The 22,519-nt window shown below is 41.4% G+C and overlaps 1 protein-coding gene across 3 annotated transcripts in view; it reads right to left on the minus strand.

The window, feature by feature from the left end:
- The window catches only part of l3mbtl4 (L3MBTL histone methyl-lysine binding protein 4), a 262,599-nt gene that overhangs the window by 136,500 nt on the left and 103,580 nt on the right, over positions 1 to 22,519 (minus strand). For all 3 annotated transcript variants that reach the window (XM_078398236.1, XM_078398234.1, XM_078398235.1), the window contains 2 exons: positions 11,690 to 11,841; positions 9,813 to 9,889 (listed from right to left, as the gene is read on the minus strand). In XM_078398236.1, coding sequence (XP_078254362.1) covers positions 9,813 to 9,889; positions 11,690 to 11,841 — 229 coding nt within the window. The remainder of the gene's footprint in view (positions 1 to 9,812; positions 9,890 to 11,689; positions 11,842 to 22,519) is intronic.

The raw sequence follows: 22,519 nt of genomic DNA on the forward strand, positions 1-22,519 counted from the left end.
ATGTGGGTTTTGCGACAATTAATAGGTGGATGCAGGCGAGAGGTTTTGATAGGTTTTGAAGTTTCTTGTTTCTACATTCTACCTGACCTGTCTGTTATAACATGGCAAACTTCTCAACTTCAACCTACAAATGGAACTCCTGTGATACCTGCATCCAAGGTGTTCACGTAATTAATTTGGAAGTTGATAACAATCATTGTACCTAAGGCATAGGTTTTCTCCTTGTCTTCTGAAATGTATATAATGTTTTTTTAGAAGGATGTTTTGCCATTGATGAAATTAATAAAATTGAAAGTACCAGTTCAAACAGATTTTATTATAATGAGTGAACAGGCACATTGACTTCTCTAACTTCAAGTAGTCCTTGCTTTCCCTCTCTCTCCATCCTCTCCCCCTTCCCAGTTCTCCTACCAGTATTACGGTCTCCGACGCCATTTTATCTCTGTACTGCCCACTCCCCTGATATCTGTCTGAAGAAGGGTCTCGACTCAAAATGTCACCCATTCCTTCTCTCCAGAGATGCTGCCTGTCCCACTGAGTTACTCCAGCATTTTGTGTCGTTCTTCAATTTAAACCAATGTCTGCAGTTCTTTCCTACATCATTCAGGCATTGTCTGACAATCACTTAGTACTCTTCTGCAAGACCGGGTTTTAAACAACAGAGGTCATAGGTTTGCCCGAGTTAACCCCAATGGGGGTTGGGTGGGGGGTTAGGGACGCTGACCAACCGATATTATATTCAGAATTATGATTTCCACAATTAAACACAAACACCGAACTTCATTCTTAGAACTCTTAGGATAAACATAACCCCCAAAACAAGGTGAAATAACCTGAATGTGATGTTGTTGAATTTGGCTTTTGGAGCGAATAGTTAATCTAATGTTAACTTACGTGCAGTGATGATGGAGGTAACAAATAGAAACTTAAAAAAGAGTTTAAAATTTGTTGTTACATTTCTAAATACAATTGAAAACGGAAGGAAAGAAACTTCTCACTTCTTAGTTTTGCCTTTTGGAGATGTTGTTTTGTAGTCATTCAAATTAACAACATGGCCAAAAATTAATCTACTTTTGAACAGATATGTCCCAACTTTTCGGCATGTTTCATGAATGTATGCAGCAATTTGAAACTGGATTTTCTGAGGAATCAGATCTGACCTCTTGGCTTTCACACATAATTGTGAAAGTGTGAATGCTGGAAGTTGCTGTCCAATTTGCTCCTGACTAACAGTGAGAATGACCTTCTGCTATTTCTCACCACCAAATCAGGTCCATCGCTTTCTTCCTAATAATACAAATTACAGTACATGTCCTAACATCAATGTGTTATTTTAATTAAAGAAAACTACTGTAAATTCTTCTCTCTTTAACCAAAACCTTCTTGCAGCCTACAATTGGCCTACTTTACAAAAAACAAATGTCTGTTGACACCTGCATCACTAATTTACCTCTTGCTGTTTCTATCTAAAAAGCGAAAAGTGATAAAATTTTAGAACTATTCAGGCATTTTCAATGACAAAATAAAAGAAAAGTTATTTTATGTTTTCAGTTAAAATGTTGAGAGAAAAATAGATTAGACAATAGACAATAGACAATAGGTGTAGGAGGAGGCCATTCGGCCCTTCGAGCCAGCACCGCCATTCAATGTGATCATGGCTGATCATTCTCAATCAGTACCCCGTTCCTGCCTTCTCCTCATACCCCCTGACTCCACTATCCTTAAGAGCTCTATCCAGCTCTCTCTTGAATGCATTCAGAGAATTGGCCTCCACTGCCTTCTGAGGTTTTCTTGATCGCACAAAAATGGGTTGGTTTTCTGTATTCATTCAACAAATTTCTGCTTGAGAACTGCAGTTGGCATGCAGAGACCTAAATATTCAGGATAACATCTGGCAGCTTGCCATTAGCAACCTATTAAATCCTATGCACCAAAGGAGAGAAGCATTTTTGTGGGGATAAAAGACACATGCAAAACTGTTTAAGTATCAGGAAATCATCCAAAGAATGTGTACAATGTTAGTTGGATATATAAGGCAATTAAGGTTCTTTAAGGTTAGACGGTCAATGTTTAAAGGAGATGTGTGCCATTTTTTTTTTTTGTAGAGGGTGGTGGGTGCTTGGAACATGCTGCCAGGATTGGTGGTGGAAGCAGATATGATAGTGTTGTTTAAGAGGATTTTAGATGGGCACATGGATGGGAAGGAATGGAGGGGTATGGATCACGTGCAGATAGATGAGATTGGTTTAGCAAGGCATCATGTTCGGCACAGACATTTGGGGCAAAGGGCCTATCCCCACACGGTACTTTGTTTTATGTACAGTTTTATTGTGTACAGCTTTGGTCTCCTAATTTGAGGAAGGACATCCTTGTAATTGAGGCAGTGCAGCGTCGGTTCACGAGATTGATCCCTGGGATGGCGGGACTGACATATGAGGAAAGATTGAAAAGACTAAGCTTGTATTCACTGGAGTGTAGAAGGATGAGAGGGAATCTTATAGAAACATATAAAATTATAAAAGGACTGGACAAGCTAGATGCAGGAAAAATGTTCCCAATGTTGGGCGAGTCCAGAACCAGGGGCCACAGTCTTAGAATAAAGGGGAGGCCATTTAAAATTGAGGTAAGAAGGAACTTTTTCACCCAGAGAGTTGTGAATTTGTGGAATTCTCTGCCACAGAGGGCAGTGGAAGCCAAATCACTGGATGGATTTAAGAGAGCGTTAGATAGAGCTCTAGGAGCTAGTGGAATCAAGGGATATGGGGAGAAGGCAGGCACGGGTTATTGATTGTGGACGGTCAGCCATGATCACAATGAATGGCGGTGCTGGCTCGAAGGGCCGAATGGCCTCCTCCTGCACCTATTTTCTATGTTTCTATGTAAATCTCCATTCCAGAGAGGGTATTGATTTTTTTTGGCCATGCCAACTGAAAATGAATTGAATACACTGTGTAACTACATCATACTCAGTATTTTGTATGATTTGCCAACCATGAAATAACACACCTTACAAAATGAACCATCAAAATGCATCAACAGGCATGAACTTAGACTACTGCCCAACAAACTATAAGTGTGAAGGATAATTGTATCTGTCCCAGTTTTTGTGCATAATCCTCATGTTGATTTGCTGAGATAGTTGGAATCTGGGCTGCGGCTTAATAATTCAGGCAAGCTTCTGACACCTGTTATAATTCCACAAAGTTTGCCACTCCAGTTCTGTTAAGTTGCATCAGCGTCAGTCCAAGGAGTACGAGAAGGAGAATTGGGGATAAGGTTAATGTGGGTGGGCAGCAATATACAACAGTGCCAAAATAATTGGCAAGGAGTATTCTGAATATTTTGTTTAGAAAAAACTGTTTAATAATGCCCTTTAAGAAGATAGTAGGGACCTCTGGTGAGGAACCTTTACACCAGGTATTCCTGAGTGCAGCATGTTTAATATTGAAGGGTAATAAAAATTTTGACCTGTGGTTTTTCTTTCACAGCGTCACCATGAGATGTCTACACTAACTTGTTTGAATACACTCCCAAAATGTTTTTGCATGCTTCCAATATCCAGAGAATGTGATTCAGGAAGGCTCAAGCAAGATGCATTACCTTCGCCAAGATTTTATTGTGATGAGTGGTAAAACAAGGCATTGAGGTGCAGTTAACCATTTTTGGTGCAGTTGAAGATATCATTGGGTTTGACGATTTCCAAAAATCACATTTCTGGGCCTTGATCCAATGCTGGAAGCAGTTCAGTTATCGTACGAGGAGTAACTCAGCAGGTCAGGCAGCATCTCTGGTGGACGATCGGGTTGGGACCCTTCTTGCAAGAGTAGAATGTTTGGGCAAACACTATTTAGTTTACCAACCCTCTCAACACAGCCACATTCCTTCTCATCAATATTTGTAGCAATCCCCTTCATTATATATTTCTCGGTCAACCACATTCTCAAACACTCGATTCATTCTAGCATTTTTCAGAACAGCTGTTCATGTCAAAGCTTCAAGCCTGTTGAGAATCATTAGCATCTCTCATGGCCCTTTAATTGCTTATGCTCCACATAATTTTAATTGCTTATGCTCCACGAAATTTCAGTTCGACATCATGATCAGCACCATGTTCGTTACACTCACCCATCCCACGTGAAAGAATTCACTGCCTCAGAAGGCAGTGGAGGCCAATTCTCTGAATGCATTCAAGAGAGAGCTAGATAGAGCTCTTAAGGATAACGGAGTCAGGAGGTATGGGGAGAAGGCAGGAACGGGGTACTGATTGAGAATGATCAGCCATGATCACATTGAATGGTGGTGCTGGCTCGAAGGGCTGAATGGCCTATTCCTGCACCTATTGTCTATCTGGATCTGAGGTGCCCATTGTACATGACAATCACTGGCTCTATAAACAGAAATTAGGAGAAATGGGCCCTTGCGACAGCTTCATCATTCATTAAGATTATGACTGCTCTGATTTTAACCTCAACTCTACAATCCTATCTTTTCCTATCAACCCTTGTTAAAAATATATATTCAATTATTCTAATTCCACTGCCTTTAAAACTCTTCCCAGGAAGAGACTTTTGAAGACTCATGATCCTCTGAGAACATAACTATATCTCATTTTTATCTTATAAAGGCAACTTCTTATTTTCTAATAATAATAATGAAATAAAGGTTCTGAAGAAGGATCCGGAACGTCACCGATCCACTTTATCAAGAGACCCGTCTGACCCGCTGAGTTACTCCAGCATTTTGTGTCTTTCTTTCTTATCTTTAAATAGTCATTCAAAATTCTCAATTCGCCCTCAAGAGGAAACATATGATCTATATCAATCCTGTCAAGATTCCATATTATCTTGTATGCTTCAATTCAGTCTCCCCTCTAATTTTCTTTGGATACGAACCTTGCCTGGCGACTATTCCTGGCAAGATAACCAGCTAATTCCAGTAATGGTCTACTGAACCACTGAATATCCTTCTTTACAGGAACAGAACAATACTGTACACAGTAATCCAGGTAAGATATCAGCTGTAGATTGACACAAAAAGCTGGAGTAACTCAGCGGGACAGGCAGCATCTCTGGAGAGAAGGAATGGGTGACGTTTCGGATTGAGACCCTTCTTCAGACTGGTTAGAGGCTACCAGGGCTACCTGAAGTGAGAGAAATCAATATTCATACCACTGGGCTGTAGGTTGCCCAAGTGAAATATGAGATACTGTTCCTCCAATTTGCGTTTAGCCTCACTCTGACAATGGAGGAGACCAAGGACAGAAAGGTCTGTGTAGAAATAAGGAGAATTAAAGTGTCCAGCAACCGAGAGATCAGGTTGGTTCACGCGGGCTGAGCGAAGGCGTTCCGCGAAACGGTCGGCCAGTCTGCGTTTGGTCTCGCCGATGTATAAGAGTCCACATCTTGAACAACAGATACAGTAGATGAGGTTGGAGGAGATGCAAGTGAAACTCTGCCTAACCTGAAAGGACTGTCGGGGTCCCTGGACAGAGTCGAGGGAGGACGTATAGTGTTGCATCGCCTGTGATCGCAAGGGAAGGTACCTGGGGAGGGGGTGGTTTGGGTGGGAAGGGATAAGTTAACCGGGGAGTTGCAGAGGGAACGGTCTCTGCGGAAGGCGGAGAGGGGTGGAAATGGCTGGTGGTGGGATCCCATTGGAGGTGGCGGAAATTTCGGAGGATTATGTGTTGTATGTGACGACTGATGGAGTGGAAGGTAAGGACCAGGGGGACTCTGTCTCTGTTGTGACTAGGGGGAGGGGGAGAAAGAGCAGATCTGTGGGGTACCGAGGAGACACGACTGAGGGCCTCATCTGTGATGGGAGAGGGAAACCCCCATTGCCCAAAGAATGAGGCCATCTCATTGTTCCAGTATGGAACACCTCATCGTGGGCGCAGATGCGACGTGGACGGAGGAATCGGGAGTAGAGTCTTTGCAGGAGGCAGGGTGGGAAGAAGTGTAGTTGAGATAGTTGTGGGAGTCAGTGGCTTTGTAATAGACGTCAGTCAATAGTCTATTTCTTGTGATGGAGACTGTGAGATCATGAAATGGGAGGGAGGTATTGGAGATAGTCCAAGTAAATTTGAGTGCAGGATGAAAATTGGTGGTGAAGTTGATGAAGTCCATGAGTTCTGCATGGGAGCAGGAGGTAGCACCAATGCAGTCATCAATGTAACAAGATATCATCAGCTGTGCCCCATATACCAGAAGTCAGTCTGAATCTGCCTGGTTGGATAAAACTAATAAAGGGGCAGAGAGCAGCACAACCCTGAACATCTTCAAATATTTGTTAAGACTGAGAAATGACCACATATAAAACTGCATAAAGACAAATTACATCTATGGAAAGAGAAGCAGGAAGAAGAGAAAACAAGTCAGTTCTAAGTTACAGAGAGGATGGGGGAGGGAGGGAGGGAGGCCAGAGTGGCCATGGAGATTGGTTGTAAACTAGGTCAGCTGTTCGATGGGTTAATGGAGGCAGTTAGAGAGAGAGGGAGAGAGAATCTGAACAAAGGAACATGAACGCTATGAAATAGGTGCAATACTTGAAATTATAGCTTTTGACATCGGGCCTGGACAGCTGTAACATGCCCAGACAAAAGATGAAGTGCTGTTCCTTAAGTTTACATTTGGCCTTGATATTACAGTGTGGGAAGCCACAGACAGACAAGTCAGAGTGGGGGTGGGATGAAGAATTAAAGTAGCTTGCAACCAGAAGCTGAGGGTCACCCTTGTAGCCTGAACACAAGCATTCACCTCATCTTGATTCTACTTCACTAGTATAGATGGCCAGATTTGAATACCAAATGTAGCACACTAGATTAAAAAGTGCAAATGGTTCACCTGCGGGGCCTGTTTGGATCTCTGGATTGGTGGGAAGTGAAAAGGTAAAAGAACAGATGTTGAATCCTTGCAGTTGCATAAGAAGTGGAGCGCCTGGTGGAGAGAGAAGAGCAGGTTGTTGCACAAGGGAACAGTTCATCCAAAATGATCAAATGATCCATCTGTAATGCAGGCTGTTTTTCTCTCACCATGAGTGCAGCCTGACCTGCCCATGTCCCACAGCTCTGCATTTTTGCACATTTTTACATTCATTTGTTGCCTTTTCACTGTAACTGCCTTTATTTCATATCTTCGCAGACCTTTATTCAGGTTTTCTCTAACTACCACCATTAACTAATCGACTAAATTACCTCATATACTGTTTATTATCATGGCAATCCTGGCCTCGGTTTAGAGATGATCAGTTTTCCTATTCTCCCTTCCTTCACTCTTTGCAATATATTTTCCAACTTATTTTCCTGTTCTGACAAAGGATATTCAATCTAAGACATGAATCCTCTTTTTTTCCCCATGCGATCTGCTGAATGCCCAGCATATGCGTTTAAAAAAAAAAAATCCTTTACCTTGTTTTCAATTCCCCATACCATAACATTGTATAAGCTTTTGTAATCACTTGTTGCCTGTGAACACAAGGCTTTTACAAATTTGCATTTCAGAAGTCTGTAATCAGTCAGCACTTAGATTCCATACCCCTCTTTTTATTTTTCCTGCCACAATTTTCTTCATTGTATTATTTGCCAGATCCTTGCCCACTGCTTATGTATCCTTACACAGCTTTTCACAACTTACTTTTCCCATCTATCTATTATGTCATCAGCAAATTTTGCAACCACACCTTCTAAGTTATGCCTCTGAACTCCAAAACGTTAAAGTCCCTTTATATCTTCAAATACCATTTTCTACATATCAAATGCTCTACTGGCACAATGAATTGATCTGCTACATCTTTGCTACATGCTCTGTACAGTGCAAGAAAATATATTGCTAAAGAAAGGAATTACCAACTCATGATTTAACAATGCTTGACTGCCAACACCAACTGCTTAAGATTAATAACCCTTTAAAACCCATCATCCAAACACGTACAGGTTTGTAGGTTAATTGGCTGGGTAAATGTAAAAATTGTCCCTAGTGGGTGTAGGATAGTGTTAATGTACGGGGATCGCTGGGCGGCACGGACTTGGTGGGCCGAAAAGGCCTGTTTCCGGCTGTATATATATGATATGATATGATATGATAAAAATAAATTCAAAGTTACACCCTTCTGTAAACAGAGTCATTGACAATTAATTTAGTTTGTCTATTTAGAGATATAGCGTAGAAACAGACACTTCGGTCCACCGAGTCAGTGTCGACCGGTGATTACCCATATATTAGTTCCTTCCTGTACACCAGGGATAATATACCGAGGCCAATTAACCTATAAACCTGCATATCTTTGGAATGTGGGAGGAAACCAGAGCACCCGGAGGAAACCAACATAATCACAGGGAGAATGTAGGACCTCCTTACAGACAGCACCCATAGTCAGGATCGAACCCGGAACTCTACCGCTGCACCACTGTGTCGGCCTATGGTATGCACCCTTTCAAGAACAATCCACAAACACACATCTTGACTATTCAGAGTTACATTATGATGGATGTAATTTGCTTCTTGCCAGCATCTTTTGGTCAAGCTAACTCATTTCTCAGTAGGTAATGTCACACACTCATCCCAAGCACTAAAACAGTGCCTGAGACCCAGCTTAGCTTGAGAGCAAGGCAGAGAAATTGATGTGATGAAGCCTCCAGTACTAGTCAGCATCTATAGCAAGCGCTGGTGCCCAAGGGAGTGGTTACTCGAAATCTGAAACATAGAAAATAGGTGCAGGAGTAGGCCATTTGGCCATTCAATATGATCATGGCTGATCATCCAACTCAGTATCCCGTACCTGCCTTCTCTCCATACCCCCTGATCCCTTTAGCCACAAGGGCCACATCTAACTCCCTCTTAAATATAGCCAATGAACTGGCCTCAACTACCTTCTGTGGCAGAGAATTCCACAGATTCACCACTCTCTGTGTGAAAAAAAACTTTCCCATCTCGGTCCTAAAAGACTTCCCCCCTTATCCTTAAACTGTGACCCCTTGTTCTGGACTTCCCCAACATCGGGAACAATCTTCCTGCATCTAGCCTGTCCAACTCCTTAAGAATTTTGTACGTTTCTATAAGATCCCCCCTCAATCTTCTAAATTCCAGCGAGTACAAGCCGAGTCTATCCAGTCTTTCTTCATATGAAAGTCCTGCCATCCCAGGAATCAATCTGGTGAACCTTCTCTGTACTCCCTCTATGGCAAGAATGTCTTTCCTCAGATTAGGAGACCAAAACTGTACACAATACTCCAGGTGTGTTCTCACCAATGCCCTGTACAACTGCAGCAGAACCTCCCTGCTCCTATACTCAAATCCCCTCGCTATGAATGCCAACATACCATTCGCTTTCTTCACTGCCTGCTGCACCTGCATGCCTACTTTCAATGACTGGTGTACCATGACACCCAGGTCTCGTGACCTGGAGGGCAGAATTGTACACATCAGCCTAAAAGAACAAGCAAGAAGCTGCTTGATTCACTCAAGCAACTGTACAGGATGTTACCCTAGACTGGAAAATGAACACTTTTAGTCATAGCTTTAGCCATCTACTGAGCTGTATTTGGCAATTTTGTTCTATTTTTAATTATAAACATTTAAAGTGTGAAGCATACTTTGCTGAATTAATGAAAGATTAATTTCTGCACAACAGCTGTCATTTGCACTCGTCCTGCCAAGACATAAATCTGTAAAATAGTCGAGGAGAGAACTAAATTAAATAAACAATAACCATGGAGAGGAATTGAAAAACTCTAATGCTTTTGGAGTTCTTTGAGACCAGAATTAACCCAATTCCACAAAATGACATTGATCTACAAAGTATTTTGACTCACCAACCTTGAGGAGGAGTAAGTGGTTTGCCTCGTTCCTGACACCAGCCCACAGGGTGGATGTATGGGCTATTAACATCACACCTATCAAACAGGTAATTATCACGTTAGTTAATAAAAATATGAACAAATCGATTAATTACATCCTATCAGAATGGTATAATGGGGCACAGATCAGATCCATTGGGGTCATTTACATAGACACATAGAAAATAGGTGCAGGAGTAGGCCATTCGGCCCTTCGAGCCTGCACCGCCATTCAATATGATCATGGCTGTTCATCCAACTCAGTATCCTGTACCTGCCTTCTCTCCATATCCCCTGATCCCTTTAGCCACAAGGGCCACATCTAACTCCCTCTTAAATATAGCCAATGAACTGGCCTCAACTACCCTCTGTGGCAGAGAATTCCACAGATTCACCACTCTCTGTGTGAAAAAAAACGTTCTCATCTCGGTCCTAAAAGACTTCCCCCTTATCCTTAAACTGTGACCCCTTGTTCTGGACTTCCCCAACATCGGGAACAATCTTCCTGCATCTAGCCTGTCCAACCCTTTAAGAATTTTGTAAGTTTCTATAAGATCCCCCCTCAATCTTCTAAATTCTAGCGAGTACAAGCTGAGTCTATCCAGTCTTTCTTCATATGAAAGTCCTGCCATCCCAGGAATCAATCTGGTGAACCTTCTCTGTACTGCCTCTATGGCAAGAATGTCTTTCCTCAGATTAGGAGGAAAGACATTCTTGCCATAGAGGGAGTACAGAGAAGGTTCACCAGATTGTAATTAGATTAAACATTATAAATAATCCGTAGTAGAAGAGACCCGGGTTCAATCCTGACTTTGGGTGGTCTGTCTGGGTGAAGTTTGTATGTTTTCCCTGTGACCGCATGGGTTTCCTCCGGGTGGCCTGGCTTTCTCGCACATCGGAAAGATTTGCGGGCTTATAAGTTGTTTGGCCTCTGTAAATTGCAGGGTGGGGATGCGAAAGTGGGATAACATAGAACTAATGTGAACGGGCGAACGATGGTCAGCGCGGACTCAGTGGGCTGAAGTGCCTGTTTCCAATGTTGTACCTCTAAACTAAACTAAACATTGTTCCCAGTATGAGTAGGGAAAAAAAAACCTGCAGATGCTGGTTTAAATCGAAGGTAGACACAAAATGCTGGAGTAACTCAGCGGGTCAGGCAGCATCTCAGGAGAGAAGGAATGGGTGAGGTTTTGGGTTGAGACCCTTCTTCAGACTTTAGATAGTTCCTCTGTCCCTCTCTTCCCCTCCTCCTTCCCAGATCTCCCTCTATCTTCCTGTCTCCACCTATATCCTTCCTTTGTCCCACCCCCCTGTCATCAGTCTGAAGAAGGGTCTCAACCCGAAACATCACCCATTCCTTCTCTCCCGAGATGCTGCCTGACCTGCTGAGTTACTCCAACATTTTGTGAATAAATCGATTTGTACCAGCATCTGCAGTTATTTTCTTATACTTCTTCAGACTGATGTCTTTTTTGTTGGAGGGCAGGAGGAATCACAGAGGGGGAGCATTGTTTGATCCCAGTATTACCAATCACACTGGAAAATTGACGAGTTTGTGAATAATGCTAAAATTTAGCTGAAACACCAGTTACTCCAATGCAAACAAAGGAAACAGGACCTCTAGCCCCTGTGTATCCTTGCTGGCCATCAGGTACCCATCTCCACCAATTCTGTTTTCTAGTATAGAGCTAATTGCCTTCTACGCCATGGCATTTCCAGTGAAATAATTCTGAAATGCCGCCCAAGACGCTGCCTCCACTACCTATTTAGAAAGTGTATATTTTAGATCAAAGTATTCTTCTTCGTCCCCTCTAAACCTCTAACCCCTTTAGTTAATACAGTAACAAGAACTCTCACCAATAATCATATGTGTCATCCCAGTTATCAAAATGCACCAAAAACCGATTGTCTATTACATCTGTCACTGAGGCAACACATGTCAGAGAAGGATTCTTCCTGTCAACCGCCTCCAGTTTCATTCCTATTCGAAATCCTGGATGAGGAATCGTCTGTAAGATACAGATAAAAGTTATTGGTTAACAGCGACTGAAAATGGTAAAGTTTGATGTTCCAAAAGTAGTTACATATTGCATACTTGGCAAAACATGCTGTTTGATATTTAGAAGCAGATGACAATGGACCTGCATAGTTTGCAGAACTGCCTCCAATCAAATGTTATTTCTGCAGATCCTAGAATTCCTCATTTATAGTTCTGTTTCAATGCATCTCAAAATTCTAATTTCTTTGCAAAAGAACAACTATCAAAACAATCAAGGGCATAAATGTTACACCTCACTTCCTGAAACCTTTGCTGATAATAGCAATTAAATAAACACTACCATTAATTTAGGATATGGGACAAACAGCAAAACCTCACCACTACCTTCCACATCCTATTACCAAGCCAATTTTGGATCAAACTAGACCAAGTGGACCCATTGGGCCCAAACCTCTCCTGCATTAGTGCAGCACCCTCTCCTCCCCCCTCCCTTCCCTCTCACTGCCACCTTCCCCTCCCCCCCACTCCATCCCCCTCAACCCCCCTCCCTCCCCCACCCCCCTCCCTCTGTCGGAGATAGATTTAAACTTTAAAATGTGAATAACTTTCAAAATATAACATCGATTTCAATGAAACCTCTTCCATTAGCACCAAAGGGACGACGATGAGTAAGCTGGGCCTAAAACTGTCGCGTTATCGTGTACCGTTTTGGCTGTAGTTCAGGAACAAACAAACAAATGAGAGTTTTAGTATAGAGATTTGCCAATTTGCCTTTGATCCCATGAGCTCTAAATTTTGGACCAGTCTACCATGTGGGATCTTGTCAAAGGTATACAGGTCCATGTGAACAATATCCAGTGCACCACACTCATCAATATGCTTATATAATTCTTTTAAAAATTCAATCAAATTACTGTGGCAAGGTTTCCCATGAACAAAATCATGCTGACTATTCCTAATTAATCCTGCCTTTCTAAGTATAAATATATCCTGTTGCTCAGAATTGTTTCCAAAAATTTCCCTGCCACTGACATAAGACTTACTGGCCTGTAATTACTTGGCTTATCCCTGCCGTACTTTTTGAATAAGTGCACCACATTGCTTCCATTTATATCTGTGGAGATAGAAGATGATCAGAATCTCTGTGCTGCAACAAACTTATCCCTTACCCCCTGAAGAAGCCTTGGATACATCTCTTCAGGCCCAGTGAATTTATTCACCTTTATTTGCTCGAAGGTAAATAACATCGCCTTCTTAATGCTAATATGCTCCAGCATATTATTATCCCTCTCCAGAAACTCTATATCTATCATAATTTTCACCTTATGGAATACAGATAAGAAGATTTAATTTAAGTCCTACCCTGCAAAGATTTGATTCCTACTCTTTCCCTGATCACTCTTTTCTTCTCATAGAATTATAAAATGCATTGGGATTCTCCTTAGTCTTGTTTGCAATTAATATTTCCTGGCATCTCTCAATCATCCAAATTTCTCTTTTTAGGTAATCTCCCACACTTTTTAAACTCCTCAAGGTTCCCTCACATTTTAATCACCTATGCTTCCACTTTTTCTTCATCAAAACATTAATATTCCTTGTAATTTCCCCATAATCTTGCCATATTTGCATTCCATGTTGGGCCTGAACACTCACTTTTAAAAGACTTCCATTTTGTGGATGTTTTAGCCAAACAGCTGCTCCCAATCTACTTTTATCAGTTCCTGTCCTATGTTATTGAAATTTGCAGAATTAAGATCACAATTCCCAAAATGCTCCTCTTCCACGATTTTGCCCAGCCTCATTTCTCAAGATTAGATTCAGGGCAGCCCCCTCTCAACCAACTACTAATTGGTTCTAAAAAACTCCTCTGAATACTTTACAAATTCCACCCCGTCTAGGACACTTGAATAAGATAATTCCAGTTAGTACTGTGAAAACTATAAAATTCCCCACTATTACAACTCTATTGCATTTACAATTTTCAGCTTCAATTTTTAAGGGGATGCCGATTAATCAACGTTATTATAGAACAAGTACAGGTAGTAATCGGGTAGGTTCCAGACAGGGCCGTCTTAACGCATGGGCCTGATGGGCACTTGCCCGGGGCCCCACGAGCATAGGGCCCCCATGCTGATCTGTGTATGTTAAGTGACTTGCAATAAATAAATACTACTTTAAAAATGTAGGTTCAATAAGTGCTTTTTTCGCAACATTTTTGGCCCCTAAGTGCTTCTCACAGCGATCTGTAAGTGCTTTTCACAACAATGTAGCACCCTAAGTCCATCGCTAAGTGCTTTTCGGTAAGTGCTTTTCGCCGGCACGACAGGGGGGGGGCTGGTAGGGAAAGGGGGGTGAGGGAGAGTTAAGGTGGGGGCCCCAGTACACTGCTTTGCCCGGGGGCCCATAATGCTGTAAAAACGGCCCTGGTTCCAGAGTTCATTGCATTTTGTCCCAATGGTGCTGTGCCGTGACTCCATGAACAAAGGTAGTAGTACTTCATACTGACTCACTACTCTACATGATGGATAAGGCAGTTATGGCAAAACAGTGCATCTCATCAAAGTTTGCATCAATTCATCCTCTGGGTGTGCTCAAACAATTCAAGTAGCACAAGACTATACTGCTTTTTAGAAACATGATCCTCCAACCTGGTCCTACTTTCTTCCAAGCACACAAAGCAAAATGCTGTTCTGAGGGAATGAGATTTGCAAAAAAGAGCTGAATGGTGATGTAAACCTCTATCAACACCACAGTTCCTGCCTCCTATGCAGCAGGCATTCCATCTACATACTGATTACTTGAAGCACATTACATTTCCAAGCAGTAGGAGTTCTGACAAGCACTTAAGTCCATTGCAGCTGAAGGCAAGTAAGTGGATTGATATTCCTACTTTTCAGGGCCCAAACCTGAGCTGCAAATGCATTAATTTATTCCTGTATCATGAAGATTTGTCCACCACTGTACTGCAACTAATATTTATTGAAAATGGCATCTTTGAATTAGATTTTTTGAGATTGCATTCCAGACACCACAAATTGAGAATGCTTTTGGATCATTTTTCTTCAATACCTAGGGATTCCTGTCTGGTGAAAGCAAGGCATCAGAGATACTTGGAAATCAAAAAAATAAAAACAACCTGCTGAGTATTCTTAGAATCTTCTGTTTGATTTCAGATCTGCCATGTCATTTAAACTTTGCTGTTTGCTGTTGTAAAATGCTCCCACGTTTGAATGTCAATTATGCATAAATTTCAAAAAATTGTATTTACTTCTGTTACAATTAATTTTTTTAAACGCGTGTGATAGAAATTCAATTCTTTATAACCTTGCAGGATTTACAAGTCATTTGCTGCCAAATTCAGGTTGATATACAACCTAAATCTTTCAGCAATGTATCAGATCAATCGCAGATTTTCATTCATTTATATCTTACCAGCCAAAACATCAAAATCGATACTATTCCTGATACCGATGGATCATAAAAAATCTTGCCACTCTGCAAAGCTACCCAGATTGCAAAAGTATATACACAATTCCGATAGTCAATTCATCATGAAAGCAGTGGACAAGTCACAACACTGATTCTGAGCATCAAAACACTGAGCTGTTTGGAAAAATACCAACGACTGATGGGGTTTTCCTTCTAAAAGGATGAAATAATGCAGTAATACATATATTAGTACAAAGAACAATACAGAACAGGAACAGGCCCTTAGGTCCACAATATCTGAGCTGAGTTAAACTAATCTCCTCTGCCTGCACCGGATTCATATTTCCCCATTCCCCTGCATGTCCATATGCCTATCGAAAAGCTTTTAAAAGCCCCCTTTGTATCTGCCTCTACTACCAACCCTGGCTGCTCATTCCAGGTACACTACTATCTGTGTAAAAAACCTGCTTGCCCATCACCTTTAAGCTTTGCCCGTCTCATTTTAAAGCAATGCCCTTTACATTTCTACACAAGGAAAAGTGTCCTGACTGTTTACCTTATCTGTGCCTCTTATAATTTTTGTATCAGATCTTCCTTCAATCTCTGAGGCTCCAGTGAAAACAATCCAAGTTTGTCCAACATCTCCTTATAGTTAAGATAGACACAAAATGCTGGAGTAACTCAGCGGGACAGGCAGTATCGAAACGTAACCCATTCCTTCTCTCCAGTCTGCCTGTCCCGCTGAGTTACTCCAGCATTTTGTGTCTATCTTCTAAACCAGCATCTGCAGTTCTTTCCTACACATCTCCTTTTAGCTAATATTATTTCATTCATGCAGTGTTCTGGTAAACATCTTCTTTTGGAAATAAGTTCAAGTTCAAAAACACTTTATTTGTCCCCGTGGGGCAATTTACAAAGGCACGTTTAGTACAATAGCTATTTTGGGGGGGGGTTGGGGGGTGGGATTAGCAGGGTGAACAACGGGCCAAGGGTAGTTGGGCGTTGAGGAGCTGAGGAGACATATAAACTAAATTTGTAATATTTTCATCATGCTGTGGTTAAATAAAGAAAATAATGACAAAAGGCCAATGGATGTTGGCATTTATAGCTTGCTGTTTAAAATATAATGCTCCAGTTGTACTCTGGTTAAACCACACTTGGAGTACATTATTTACTTCTGGCAACATAGCCTATTATATAGATAAACAGATCTTGCAAGTGAGTAAAATATAGATTTACCAAAATGATTCCTGAACCCCAAGGATTACAGTATGAAAAAATGCAAATTAATATTGTCCTCTTTGGAAACATGGTTGGTATTGATTAATTGAAGCTTTCAAATTATTAATGGGACCTGATAATAGAAACTCTATCAATTCTGGTTAAGACAAGATTGTACAGCCAAAAATAATGAACCATACATTTTAGGAGTTGAATTAGGAACCATTTGCACATGGTCATTTAACATCACAAGCCTCTAATTCACACAACAGACACTAAAATATCGGGAATAAAGGCATGTAATTTAAGCTAGATTACAGATCTGTCACGATTTTCATGATTGGTGGAAGAGGATAAGAGTACTGGTGTTCTCACAGGAAGATACAAGGTCCAGACTAGTAAACAACAAATTTATAATTATTATAAATTTATTATTCGAAGTATTTTGAAAAGGAGTGGTCAACACACGGAAAGGATTTAAAGCAAAACACTAATTAAGAAATAGTTAACCATTTTGAAGCTGGAACGGGATTATTTCTGTTCAGATCAGTTAAGAAAGGTCAAATGCATGTTACGATGGCCCCAATTGTATCCTTATAAATAATCTGCTACATGTTAAAATATCGTCCATCATTGTGATGGTAGAAAGAACTTGGTAGGATAGATAATTGCATGGCAGCCACAATGATGTTTGAGGGCGGCACGGTGGCGAGAGCTACTGCCTTACAGCGCCAGAGACCAGAGTTCGATCCTGACTGTGGGTGATGTCTGTACAAAGTTTGTACATTCTCCCCGTGACCTACGTGGGTTTTCTCCGAGATCTTCGGTTTCCTCCCACAATCCAAAGACCTACAGGTTTGTAGGTTGATTGGCTTAGTAGAAATGTAAAATTTGTCCCTAGTGTGTTAGGATTGTGTTAATATGCGGGGATCGCTGGTCGGCATGGACCCGGTGGGCCGAAGGGCTTGTTTCCACGCTGTAGTGGAGCCACCTGGGGGTCAAGCCACTTACTGATCGAACCTTCGTCACCAGAACTGGAATGATCACTTGACAGGGAGATGACAGTTGGAGATGAGAGTCGACAGTTGGAGATAACAGTTGACAGTTGGAGATGAGAAGCTCAACTCGAGCCCACGAGTGGACAGATGTGTGGTGCTCCTCTCAACAGCAACAAGCACCTAACTGTTCCCCTAACTAAGCGTGCGTGCGTTCAACCACTGTTTTGTTAATAAAACCCGTTTGATTCAAAAAGCTTGGTTTACTACACTGTATCACTAACCTAAACTAAACATGCACATTCACTCCTTTATGCTCACGCATATCAACTGTTTAACTGACATAATTGCATGTCCTCAAAGAGGACTGGGGTGCTGGGATTCTCAGCTTTAATTGTCTGTAGCGCTGGATAATATGTAATGTTAAGATTGAGAGAAAGAGTCATTTATAAATTTTGTGTCTTACAAGATAAGGAATGACGGAGCAAATGAGTTGGTTCACGATTGACAGTGAAAATCAAATGACTGCAGGTTAAGCAGCATTTGTAAAGAGACAATCAGGGTTGATATTTCAGTTCAAAGAACCTTCTTCAGAACTAAGAGAGAAAACAAATGAATTTTAAGTTGTAAAGGGGGTGGGGAGGGGAGAGATAAACAGGGAAAAAAGAAAAACTCTGACAAAGTGAAGCTAGGGTTGCTGTGAACAAGGTAATTCCAGTTGATGGGGCAGTTAGAAAGTGAGAGCACAAAATAATGTAACATTTACAAAATGCATAGCTGTAGGACATGCCCGCAGGTCCGACTGTGCTAATGGGGAGAGAAAAATGGAACTAGTATCACAAATAGATTAATCATATCCGAAAGAGAAAATGCAAGTTACCTGAAATTATAGAATTCAATTTGAAGTCATGAAGGCTGCAAGACTCCCTTCTCCAAGTTTGGATAAAGCTTTGCTATAACAGGACAGGAGGCCACAGAAAGATAGGTCAGAGTGGAAGTGGAATGGAGAATTAAGAAACTAGGTATCACAAAGCTCGGGTACGATGCTGTAGATTAAAAACAGGTACCCCGCATACTCTTGGTGTTTGTATCATGTAGATGAGGCCGCATTATGACCAGTAAATAAATCATAGACTAGATGCTAAGAAATGCAACTGAATCTTTGCTTCACCTTGAGGAACTACATAAGTCCCTCAATGACACAAATAGAAGAGGTATAAGGTCAGGCACAGCATCAACTTTGGCTGCATGAGAAAGTCTCGTAACAAGGGGAATGGTTATTGGAATTATGAAGGAAACATTCCTTTTTAAGTACAAAAGGATGGGAGGGAGCTCAATCTCAAGATTTACAACTCACTTTTTACATTTCAGAAATGGTCGATCCATTTGTGATACTGGCTGTGTTTTTCTCTCCATTAGCTGCGTACATCTGCCATATGTCCTACAGATCTTGAAAATAATATTTGTGTAATTACTCTCTGACTATTCTCATTTCACAGCTTTTATCTTCCTTTATTCGTATTCTCCCTCCATAATTGATCCCATTAACGGAACAATCTTATTTGCCGCTCATCCCTGCTGCAACTTTATGGATGATAATAGACAATAGACAATAGGTGCAGGAGGAGGCCATTCGGCCCTTCGAGCCAGCACCGCCATTCAATGTGATCATGGCTGATCATTCTCAATCAGCACCCCGTTCCTACCTTCTCCCCATACCCCCTGACTCCGCTATCCTTAAGAGCTCTATCAAGCTCTCTCTTGAATGCATTCAGAGAATTGGCCTCCACTGCCTTCTAATCCTCAACCATCCCAATCCCGCCTTCTTTACAACTTAAAACACACATGTTTTCTCTCTTTCCCAGTTCTGAGGAAGGTCCTTCAACACGAAATATTAACCATTTATTTTTCCATGAATACAATTAATCACAATTTAACTTAAATGATATATCAAGTTTGAAGGCCTAAAAAGCCTACTGCTGCTATAATATCTAACTGATTTTCAGATACAGAAGCTGAAAGACTGGCCTCCCCTGTTGGTATTCTATTGTGCTCCAATTGTGACTTGGAAATGTGCACCTCAATTGGACACTTGAATATTGATTTGGAGCTAATAGCTGCACGCTATTTCCTGTTGTTTTGATGTTCAGGAACCTGGTGTAAAGATTACTTATTCGAAAAATAAATGCATTTTAAGTACATATATGCATTTCTCCAATCTTTTTTTTCTCATCTTTGTAATTTCCCTTGGGATTGTCATAGACAGCAGTATTCCTAAAGGAATGCACTTAAATGTTTGGAAGATAATACTCATTGCAGTTCCCAATCAAGTCAGAGTAAACAAAAAATACCCGGCTGATGAATATATATCATTAAATGCGAACATCCGTTAAATATCTCACCTTGGGAGATAACTGAAGGAAACCTCTCATCAGAAAGTTACGAAAAAAATCTTCAAACATAAAATCAGCAAGAATTTATAATCCATAACTAATTATAATGTTTAGAGTGTCCTCGGGAGCATCTAATCACACAATGTCTCACTTTCAGAGATAGAGCATTTAAGATGGAAAAATGGTGACGATGAAGTAATCTTTCCTGGTTGACTGTGTTGGCAAGATAACACTAATCACTTCAACGTAAACTTTGTATTGTCCCATTGGGAAGTGCTTTCACAGCCTTTTGTAGTTTCCCCTTCCACAATTTTACAACAGTGGGCAGTCAAATGCTCAGTAATTTGTTTTCTACCATGAAAGAAATCAACAGCATAGGCTGGCAATGGAAGTGGCTCCATCTCCTGAATACATTCTATGATGTAACGCTGAGAGGCCTGCGGTGGTAATATCCCATATGCATTCTTCTAAGCCAGCTGCCCCATTAAGGACTCTTAAGAAAAAATGGATCGGATGCCACACAAGGCAATTGGTTTATCCAGGAATGTGACAAACTTTTGAAAATGTTGGAAAAGTACCAATCTGTTCTGTGATTATGGGTAACATATCATTAATTTCTTATTTATTTCACAAAATGCTGGAGTAACTCAGCAGGTCAGGCAGCATCTCAGGAGAGAGGGAATGGTGACGTTTCGGGTCGAGACCCTTCTTCAGACTGATGTCAGGGGCGGCAGGACAAAGGAAGGATATAGGTGGAGACAGGAAAGTGGAGGTAGAGTTCGGGGATGGGGCCAGTGTATGTCTGGAACAGGGATTGTTCGAAGTACCCGACAAAGAGGCAGGCGTAGCTAGGGCCCATGCGAATGCCCATCGGAGGTAGAGTTCGGGGATGGGGCTTATTGAAGGTATCACAAAATGCTGGAGTAACTCAGCAGGTCAGGCAGCATCTAGGAGAGAGGGAATGGGTGACGTTTCGGGTCGAGACCCTTCTTCAGACTGAGGGTCGAGACCCTTCTTCAGACTGACCTTCCTACCTTCCTACCTATTAATTTCCTATTAGTGCTTACTAATTTTTCATAGAAGTATTTTGAAGTCATGGTGATTAATTTTCTATGTTATTTCCAATGTGACCCAGGATTGCAGAGCATGTAAGTTAAAAAAATAGAATGCCAATAATGTGCTCAAGATATTAGTCTGTATTATCCTTTTGTAAATACTTGTCAAGGAAGATAAGAATGCCTGGTCACATCTGTGCGAGCATTATTTGAATCTTTCATGACTCGGAAAAAGCGACTGTTATATAATAATATTCAACAAAGGCAATACATTTTCTCAGAGTAAAGTAGACATAAAACATAGTAGCGAGTTGATAAAGAGTCAATTGACTCTTCACCCTGCCAGGATTATTCATGACAATTAAAATCCTAGGTAGACATGGTTGAGTTACTTGGCTGATATCCATCTTTGGCGTGGTCAATTGCAGAGGGGCAGGGCGGGGGTGGGGTTTGTTATGGAGGCGTGGGTTATTGCAGCATCTCCCTGGTTACTGTTTAAGATATATGATGAGCAACAACAGCTGCACACAATTCTCGTCAAATTAAGCAAGTGATTGCAAAGGAAAAGCAAATCACATTTGTTTTTCTAATCCTTGTTGCAATTCTGCACTCATTAGCATCCATAATACACATTTCTAAATTTCAACTGTTCATGTTTATTAAGGCTGTGGCATAACTTCTCCCCACCCACTCTAATTGGATTTTTATAATGCCATAGGCACATGACTATAATCGCAGAAGACATTGACAGCATCAAACTCTTGGGGCTCTCCCCAAGCAGCGAGAAATAATGCAAGCTGCTTGTTGAAGAAAGTCGATCTCAAAAACATAGTCATAGGCAGTGGAGGCCAATTCTCTGAATGCATTCAAGAGGGAGCTAGATAGAGCTCTTAAGGATTAAGATATTGTATATTAATGATTTGGACGAGAGAATTGAATGCAACATCTCTAAGTTTGCGGATGACACGAAGCTGGGTGGCAGTGTTAGCTGCGAGGAGGATGCTAGGAGGCTGCAGAGTGACTTGGATAGATTAGGCGAGTGGGCAAATGCATGGCAGATGCAATATAATGTGGATAAATGTGAGGTTATCCACTTTGGCGGCAAGAACAGGAAAGCAGAGTATTACCTGAATGGTGAATGATTAGGAGAAGGGGAGATGCAACGTGACCTGGGTGTCACGGTGCACCAGTCATTGAAAGCAAGCATGCAGGTGCAGCAGGCAGTGAAGAAAGTGAATGGTATGTTGGCATTCATAGCAAGAGGATTTGAGTTTAGGAGCAGGGAGGTTCTGCTGCAGTTGTACAGGGCCTTGGTGAGACCGCACCTAGAGTATTGTGTGCAGTTTTGGTCTCCTAACCTGAGGAAAAACGTTCTTGCCTTAGAGGGAGTACAGAGAAGGTTCACCAGATTGATCCCTGGGATGGCGGGACTTTCATATGAGGAAAGACTGGATAGACTGGGCTTGTACTCGCTGGAATTTAGAAGACTGAGGGGGGATCTTATAGAAACATATAAAATTCTTAAGGGGTTGGAGAGGCTAGATGCGGGAAGATTGTTCCCGATGTTGGGGGAGTCCAGAACCAGGGGTCACAGC

This window comes from Rhinoraja longicauda, chromosome 4, assembly GCF_053455715.1.
Source record: "Rhinoraja longicauda isolate Sanriku21f chromosome 4, sRhiLon1.1, whole genome shotgun sequence".
Lineage (NCBI taxonomy): Eukaryota > Metazoa > Chordata > Chondrichthyes > Rajiformes > Arhynchobatidae > Rhinoraja > Rhinoraja longicauda.